The following is an 8871-nucleotide window of genomic DNA, read 5'->3' as shown; positions in this document are numbered from 1 at the left end:
CCATTGGCAAATCGTTTAACGTGACACACACACACACACACACACACACACACACACACACACACACACACACACACACTATATATGACTGGTTGTGTGACTGGTTGTGTGTATGTAAATACATATGTATATATATATATATATGTATATGTGTTTGTGTGTGTGTGTGTGTATATATGTATATATATATATATATATATATATATATTTATATATATATATATATATAAATATATATATATATATATAAATATATATATATATATACATATATATTTATATATATATATATATGTATATATACACACACACACACAAACACACTGGTTGTGTGTATGTAAATATATATGTATATATATATATGTATATGTATATGTGTTTGTGTGTGTGAGTATATATATATATATATATATATATATGTGTGTATATATACACACACATACAAACACATATACATATATGTATATATATATATATATATGTATTTACATATACACAACCAGTCACACAACCAGTCACATATATAGTGTGTGTGTGTGTGTGCGTGTGTGTGTATGTGTGTGTATATATATATGTATATATGTATATATATGTATATATATATATATATATGTATATATATATATATATATATATATATACATATATATATATATATATATACATATATATTTACATACACACAACCAGTCAAAAGTTTGGACACACCTTCTCATGCAATTTCTTTTTGAACTTTCCAACTTTCTACACTGCAGATAGATACTGAAGACATCAAATATATGAGCAAGATATATGTAATCATGCAGCAAAGAAAAACACGTTAAATAACTCTAAATATGCTTTTCATGAAAGGTGGCTATTTTGGAGAATTTAAATATATAAAACGTGTTATTTTACACTTTTATTGTTTCCTACATAATTCCATGTGTGTTCATATGTAGTTTTGATGCCTACAGTGAGAAACTGCAATGTCAATAGTCATGCGAATGAAATAAGTGTGTCCAAACTTTTGACTGGTGGTATTTATATAAATATATATTTTTTACAAATCCAATTGCATAAGCACATAAATAAACAGCAGACACAACTTCTGGTCAAATTTGCAGCGGTTATGTCAAACAGGAGACGTTGGCTTCCCGCCATCCTGATGTCATGAAACAAACGGCTGCCTCTGGGATCGTCAAGCAACTTTTTTTTTTTGTTTGGGGCTTAAAAAATAAAATCATGCGAGCGAGTCCAGTCTTGCCCCGCAGTGCGTCCCCAAGCTGTGATTTGTCTGTGTGCGTCTGCTTTTGCGAGTGTTTGGCGACAACTCTGGAGACATGCAACAAAGGAATTTAGTAAATGACTGACTGATTTGAAGGAGTCGAGATTGCAAGAAAAACAATCCCCCCAACATCTCCCTCTTAAAAAAAAGAAGAAAAACATCCACATCAGTCACAGAAGGACAGGTCTGGCTTTAAGAAGGAGGGAGCAGCGGCTTGGGAAGGTTGGAGGAGGGCTGCTTATGGAATGGCATCTTCAGAGTGATGCTTTTGGAAATGTTTTGACGAGAGGGCGGCGGCTTTCTGGGCCCCCGGTGAAATGCCTCTATTGTTTTGCCCACAGATGCAAGGAGACGCCAAGCAAGCTAATCCTTCTTCTGAGGGGGTGGAGGAGACGGGGGACAATGAGGAGAGCAAACAGGGATGAGGAGGAACACAAGAAAGGGGAGGTTAAATATTGACAGTGAAAATGGTTTTCTGCCTTGTTTTCTTTTTTATCTGACTTGGTCGCGCTGGAAACTTGAAAACATCACGGCTCAGGAGGGAAGTCGACTCTTTGTTTTGTGGCGGCTGCAGCTGCCACTGCCATGGAGAAAGTTAAACAGTCATTGACCCTGAGGAATTTCCGTTGATGAAGGAAAAAAAAAACTGATCCAGCAAGCTTGATAGCAGCCTTGGACGCAAAACATGAGCGAGTCAGGAAATAAACGTTTTCCTGCGTGATACACTGGGCTGATGGCACCGAGCTCCAACGAACAGAAGCAGAGTAGCTGGTGAGCAGCAGCAGTGGGAGGGAGCATCAACAGCAGCGGAGAGGAAGGATGTTCACGCTCCGTGATTGGCGGCCGATAAACATTCCTGCCTGGGATCCTGATGCCTTACATGCGGACGAGAACCACAAGTCAAAACAGTCTGGTGAGTCAGTTCTGCAGAGTCGGCTGGACTCCACCCTCGGCTGACTCGGTTTCACTACAGGCCCCAACAAGTGGCCTGGAGGAGGAGTTCAAATCCTCTAAACTCAGCGGATCAAAGTCTGATTGGATCAGTTCACACCTTGGAGACCCCACCTGTGAAGACTGCGATGAGTAAGGACCAGAAATTAGCTCCTGCCTGCAAGTGCCATGACAAAAAGATAATAAAACTAAGAGAAACTGTGGTTTAAAGCACTACATGTACAACACATTGCTGCAACACTCTCAATGTTTTTACTTGAAGTTCACAAAATTCCAAGGAATAAAACCTCTGTCCTACTTCTATGAAAGAGGACGCAAAAAAAAAACGTCTGTGATGTCACAAAGGGCCTACGATCCCTCTCACAGTTTCAAGTTGACCAACTGCTCCACTTGAGGACTTGGAGATTTGGGGATCTTCAACGAGGAAGGAATGAATACTGTTATAGACTGTTTTTCTTCTTTCTCTTTTTAAATCAGGCTCCTGTAAAACAGCCAAACAATAAAAAAAAAAATAAATAAAAAACACTAATAAAAGCAGCTTGTCCGCAGTATAAGATCCAAACTAGTTCTCCAAACTGCAACAAGCCTCCTTGAGGCAAAGCCTTAAAAAAAACTTCACCAGAATTTCAGACATTCTTGCAAACCCCATTAGGAACTGAGGGGAGCAAAAGAGTTTCAGTGGCTGGCAAATACTTCTGGTGCGGCCTTCGTCTGTGGCCGCCAAATTCCCTCGACAGCTCGCGTCTGTTCTGCAGTGCCATCGCGAAAGAAGAATCACGGCGGCAGAAGTGATGTAACGTGGTTTCTGGCTGCGGCAAAGCGGAGTGTCTGCGAATTTCACACGACTTTGAGCAGAGTGGCGGAGGAGAGAGCCACAGGGGTGACAGTTTCTCACGACCGGCGGCCCTTCACAGGAGCCAAGTCTGGGCATCGGGAAGCAACTGCACACTTTAGGGAAAGAAAAAGAAGTCAAAACAGGGGATTCCTTCTCTTCCAGCTGACATAAGCTGCTGAAAGCGAGGGGTGGAGACGAAGGGCAGGTCCCATACTGTGGTTTGAGGCTATCCTGAGTCATGGAGGAGCCTCCTCCTCTTTTCCCTCTGGAAAAACTGACAGGGTGCAGCCATATGGACAACTCAAGCCCAACAGTCCGTTTTGCACAAGACAGCCAACCAACATCCTGAGGGGGAAACACACTGCGTGAGTCACGCATTGGGACGCCCTAGCTAGGTATTTACTACTAATGTGCACCTCGAGGTGTTCGTCCTGTTTTGATGACTTTACTTGCGCAAACAAGTGACACAAGCCAAATATACATTTGTATTGACACTTAGGACCAAAAATTGTTGGATATTTTAAACTGACTGAACGGAAAATCTTCAGCTGTTTTCATTTATTGCGTTTTCTGTGTGTTGTTTTTTTCCTGACCAGCGCCATTACTCAGTCTTAGGAAATGCCACCGCAACCGCCCCTCATTCCTCATCACCAATTAGAGGTACAGATCTTACAAAACATGGACCTTTTTTTGACATTACGTGTACGACTTGCATCCATTTTGCTGTGTATTTGTAGAGTTACTTTACGTATTAAATTGGTTTAAAAAAAAAGAAGAAAGTTTAGACTTTTATCCAGCGTCCTACTGACCCCAAGTGGCCAAAGGGCAGATTTGCAGCAACATTAAAGAAAAAAAAAGAAAAAAGAACAACAAACGCGTATGAAAAGAAAATAGAAGTTTATTGAGAGTTCTGAATCCTGCTTACCCTTCCGCGGTTGCAGAAAGACAACAACGCAGATAAACATTAGTTTAAAATCTGGACACATAAATACCACTTTCTCCTGTATCATGAAAAACCATAAAACAAAACCTGTTCCAGTCACACAGAATTGAAGTGAGGAGCGTGTTTGTACCTCGCGCTTTAAAAACAGAGAAACCAAACAGAAAAAAAAGGGGGAGGAGGCTGGTGTTGTGACCGTCTCTGAACCTGAACATGAGTGTGTGTGTTTGTTGGAGGGAACCTGGTGGGATCAGTGCAGTGGTGAAGTGAGCTCGAGAAGGATTCAGATTGTCTAGATTCCTCTTTCTCCGCCTGGATCTAGGGTGGACCGGTTTGCATCTTGAGTTTTGCCGTCAGGTGACTGGAAACAAAGAGTGCTTTTTCCAAAACAAACTTTTTTTTGTTTTTTTTTTAGGGGGAGATAAAGCAAGTGAGGGATGCGAGCTGTCGAGATGCAGTCGTGGTGAAGCCTGCTACTGTTTTACGGGGCAGGACAAGCCTCTCACAGAGATGTAGCAAAGGTTACATTTTTACAACCAATACAGACAGACAGACAGACGTCAGACAGAGAAACAGCAGGAGCAATCACACGGGCTGATTACAATTGTCCTGACATATCAGAAAGCCTTGTGGATTCATTTTCTTGTCTTTTTTTTCTTTTTTACTGACCTCTAACTTAAAAAGAAAACTACTTGTGCATCTTCAGGGAGAAAAGATTGATCTTGGTGTCTGCTCTTAAAAGTTAAGGCAAAATTCAACTCATTGCTTTGGGCAACAACACCACAAAACAGCAAAACGTAAGAGAGATATAGTAATTTGACAGAGAAACACACCCGCCATCCACCTGCCTCTGCAAATGCCAGCCTGAGTGAACATGCATTGGGTTGGGAGTAAGGGAGAGAGGGGGTATTTTAGAGGAGGTTGCCAATGACGCACCACTTGGTACCAAACTGTGCCAAATGCAGAAGAGACAGAGAACCAGTGCACATTTTTCACACATCTTCATCACATTCTGCACCTTTCCTGCAGAAACAATATGGAACCGCTGCTTCACTGTACTTTCTCTTTGACTTTCTACAGCCTTTGGCACTGACCAGTTTGGTGAGGTACATACGTGGGACTCCCTGCAGTGTGGATGCATTCAATCATTTATTTCCTACAAGAGTGCATGTATGTGTTTTGTCTGTAGAGGAAAGCATGGCTGTGCCTTCTTTATGTTTCGCTCACACTCCAAATTTCTTTGCCCTAATCTAAACAAAAAATAATACAGTCTTCCAAAAAACGGAGGGAAGGGGGCAACTGACATGCTTTATGGCATGCAGGCGACCCCCTTCCCTGCTGATTTCCAACTCCTCCCGTCTTCCCGCTTACTCAGCAGATCTTCGCTCCAAGTCTCTTCTAGCGGATGGCCTTGACGGGGCTCTTGAAGCTGGAGGCGGCTTGCAGCTGCAGCTGGTAGGCCATGGGGTGGATCTTAAATCCATACAGCCTGGTGTGACATGAGACATGGGTGAGCTTTTCTAAACAACACTGTTGGGTGGGCTATATAAAACATACTCAAACTTTGCAACAAAGGGCCCACATGCAGATACATCAAAAATAAAAAAGATCCTTCAGCTGTGGCTGACTGCACTAACCTCGGGACAAACTGGTTTGCGGGCCTCTTGGGCCTGTATTCAGGGTGGACCATGAAGAGCATGTGGGGGAAGCCGGTGCCAAAATATGCTCCATCTGTGTGGTGATGCCTGGAGGACTTTGGTGTGTAGACGTCCATGCATTTAGGACAGTACAGCTTCACCATGGCTTCGCCTGGGATGTCTGACAGACCTGTGGATGGAGAGGACGGGGGAGAGTGAGGCTGATATAATGGTATCAGCAGATTTCATTGCTTGATACTAGGGCTCGGCAATTTTCGACAAAAGTAAAATCCTGTTTTCTTATTTTGATTTTTTGTTGGTGATTCCTTCGAAAAAAAATTGGGGTGAAACTACAAAAGTAATTTCAAATGTTTTATCTTTATTTTTAAAGAAAAATACTAAAGCAAACAAATTTCCCTATAGGGAATGAAGTGCAACTGAAAGATAGTGTAAATCCTCCTTGGGTTTAGTAAAGTGACAACGTTTACAGTGTTCTTGACCAAACAAAGATGAATCCCTTGGGATTAATGAAGCGAGAACCTCACTTTCACCAAACTTCACTTGAAGATGAACAGGTTCTTCCTAAACAAAGATGAAGTTCCCGTAGTTGGGAATAAAGTGAAAACTTAAGAAGCAAACACAAATGAATCCCCCTGTGGATAAAGTGACATGTAACCTTAACTGTCTTTCACCAAACATCACTTTAAAAATGAAAGGTTTTTCTATCATCTTGAACAACGATGAATGAATAAAGTGTAAAACTGTCACATTTTGCTAGAGGCGCACAGCCCACAAGCATGCGAGAGGGAAAATTGATCTAATAAATCCGATTTCGATTTAAAATTGATTAATCGCGCAGCTCCACTTGATACAGTATAAAGGTAAAGGAGTTTAGTGTGGAGTCTAACTGAAAACAAGTCTAACTTTACTGACAAAATTCTGACTGTTACATCCGTGCTGGTTTGCTGCTGAATTCAAATAAATATTTGCATAGAAGTAACATATAAAAGGTTCTTTCACAAATATATGCAAACTATAAGGCAAATAATAAGGACGCCTGTGGTGAGAAAGGGTTCATAGGTGACACACACGGTTGGAAAGTCAAATGTGTTTTAAATTTTGCATTCTGAAATTTTTTATCATCACTCACCGATTGGAAGCATTTGCTGATTTTCACAATACACACGAGGGCAATAGCCAAAATCTCCCTGTTGGTACTTCTCCAACTGCAATTCACAAATCAGAAAATACAAGTCAAAAACACTGCCGCCTTCTCATGTTACAACTCTTGTAAAGATGTAAAGCAAATGTGAGGCACGTGTATTTCCAGTACATCCAGTATCAATGTCACAGTAACAAATGGACAAGGGTTTCAAGTCTATCAAAGGGCACAAAGGCAGCAGCATAACAGGTTCCATAGTGTGTTTGGCTGGCGGCCTACCATCTGTGCAATGCCTCGGTTTGTCAGGATGTAGCGTGCATGGATGAGGCCGTACAGCATCTCAGCCGCCTGCTCGATAAGATCACTCTGGTTGGGATTGTCCTCCAGCTCCTCATCTGCATACACAAAAACACCGTGACTCAGAGGAAGAGCATGGAAAGGTGGTGAAGGTCTGAGATAACATGATGACCATGTGAAGAATGATTAACAATAGAATTTAATGCCTTGTAAAGTTTTGAAAATCCTGCAGGAGGGAAATGGAGAGCCACAATGTTGAGTTCACAGAGTGACTTTTCTTCTTTTTCCAGACTCAAATAATCTTTCCACTAAAAACTTGACAATAATCACTGAAAGCATGAGACCGTAAATGAAGATGTTAATAGCACAGTTTTTATTTAAATGTATAAACAGACCTGGTTCGAGGTCGAGGATCATGTCTAGGGCCTGGCGGTAGTGGGGAACCTGCTCATTGAGCCCCGTCAGGTTGAATTTGTCCTGGATGTAGTCCTCATCAACCTTAGAAAGAGAAATCAAAAAATTAGTACTTTGTAATATGAGTCATAACACAGTGTGTGTGTGTGTGTGTGTGTGTGGGGGGGGGGGGGTCCAATAACAAGTAGTAATCTATAGTACAATTTTTCATCATTAAAAGGGATTTAACTCATTTTATGGTTCGTTGTATGACCATTATATTTGTGCACATATGCAACAGAATTCAAGCACTCACCTCACAAAAAAATTCATTTCCCCTCAGTCCACAGAACCAGGAGATCCATGACACTTCCTCTGAACTGCTCATCGCTAGACCTTTACAACACAGGTGAAAATATTTAGACTAACGTCAACGTTGTATTCAACGTAAAACACTGAACACTATTACAATAATAAAAATGTTGTTACTTCACAAAAAATATGTGTATTTTAGCGTTAAGTCTTGCCTAAGAATACTCCGATTGTTATATATTATATAGTAATCCGAGCATAGGCAGGACGACAGGGACAGTCCGAAACTAATAAAAGCTAGCCTAGTTAGTTAGCTTTAGGTAACGTTATATTTTTATTGTATTTTACATTCACCAACGCTAAACTGGTTAATACAGTAACTGTGCAATGTGTTTTGTGTCGAAACCAGTCGCCCGAAACAAGAAAATAACGGCGTTGTACGAAAATATTGCGATTCCTTAGTGTAGCTTAGATTAGCTCGCTCAGCTAGCGGCTAGGAGGCAAAGAGGAGCCAATATGGCGCACCGTAGAACAAGGCCTCGAGTCAGAGTCGCGCTGTATTTACAGGAAGACTTCAGCGCTGTGTTTATTATGGGAACACCGCGCAGGTGATTTGACCTGCCAACTTACCCTACAGCCCACCTCCGTGGCACAGAAATCCGACAGATGTAAAATGTAGCAAGCTCACCGGTGTAAATAAAATGGACACCACCCCCCAGATCACCCTCCGTCCGACGTTACGTTTTTCCTTTTCCGCCCCGTGATGCGTCGCTCAATATGGCCACATTACTGCCTCCTCCGATATTTACGGGTATGACACTTCTCAATAGGTCCTGGTCTTCATATAACGTCAAAATATGTGATAAAGGTTGTTTTATTAAGCATTTCTGCATTAGAAAATTACAGAGCATAAACAACATCGCGTCCCTACCCTTCACCTCAAATACCAGAAATATATTTTTTATTTAAACAAAAAGATTGCTAAAGTTACCAACGTGGTTACATTTTAAATTTGAAAATAGTTTTAAGCTCGCTTTAAGATTAATCTAATGGTAAGTAAGCACACTGAAAACAATG

At 41.1% G+C, this 8871-nt stretch overlaps 1 protein-coding gene across 2 annotated transcripts; it reads right to left on the bottom strand.

Annotated features, from left to right (window-relative positions):
* Positions 1–3931: 3931 nt before the first annotated feature.
* On the bottom strand, positions 3932–8606 carry csnk2b (casein kinase 2, beta polypeptide). 2 transcript variants are annotated; one of them, XM_076012013.1, is made up of 7 exons: positions 8483–8606; positions 7799–7878; positions 7485–7587; positions 7072–7187; positions 6781–6856; positions 5631–5820; positions 3932–5482 (listed from the first exon to the last, which is right to left on the bottom strand). In XM_076012013.1, the coding sequence occupies exons 2-7, from the start codon at positions 7868–7870 to the stop codon at positions 5392–5394; spliced, it is 648 nt and encodes a 215-aa protein (XP_075868128.1). In that variant the 5' UTR covers positions 7871–7878; positions 8483–8606; the 3' UTR covers positions 3932–5391. The 2 variants fall into 2 exon arrangements, with proteins under 2 accessions (XP_075868128.1, XP_075868127.1); XM_076012012.1 differs by having other exon boundaries at positions 8425–8580.
* Between the last annotated feature and the right edge of the window lie 265 nt (positions 8607–8871).

The sequence above is a fragment of the Nelusetta ayraudi genome, unplaced genomic scaffold (genome assembly GCF_046127955.1).
Source record: "Nelusetta ayraudi isolate G7.1 ecotype Tasmania unplaced genomic scaffold, CSIRO-AGI_Nayr_v1 ptg000135l, whole genome shotgun sequence".
In the NCBI taxonomy this organism is placed as follows: Eukaryota; Metazoa; Chordata; class Actinopteri; order Tetraodontiformes; family Monacanthidae; genus Nelusetta; species Nelusetta ayraudi.
This window is presented reverse-complemented; position numbering and strand designations above follow the sequence as displayed.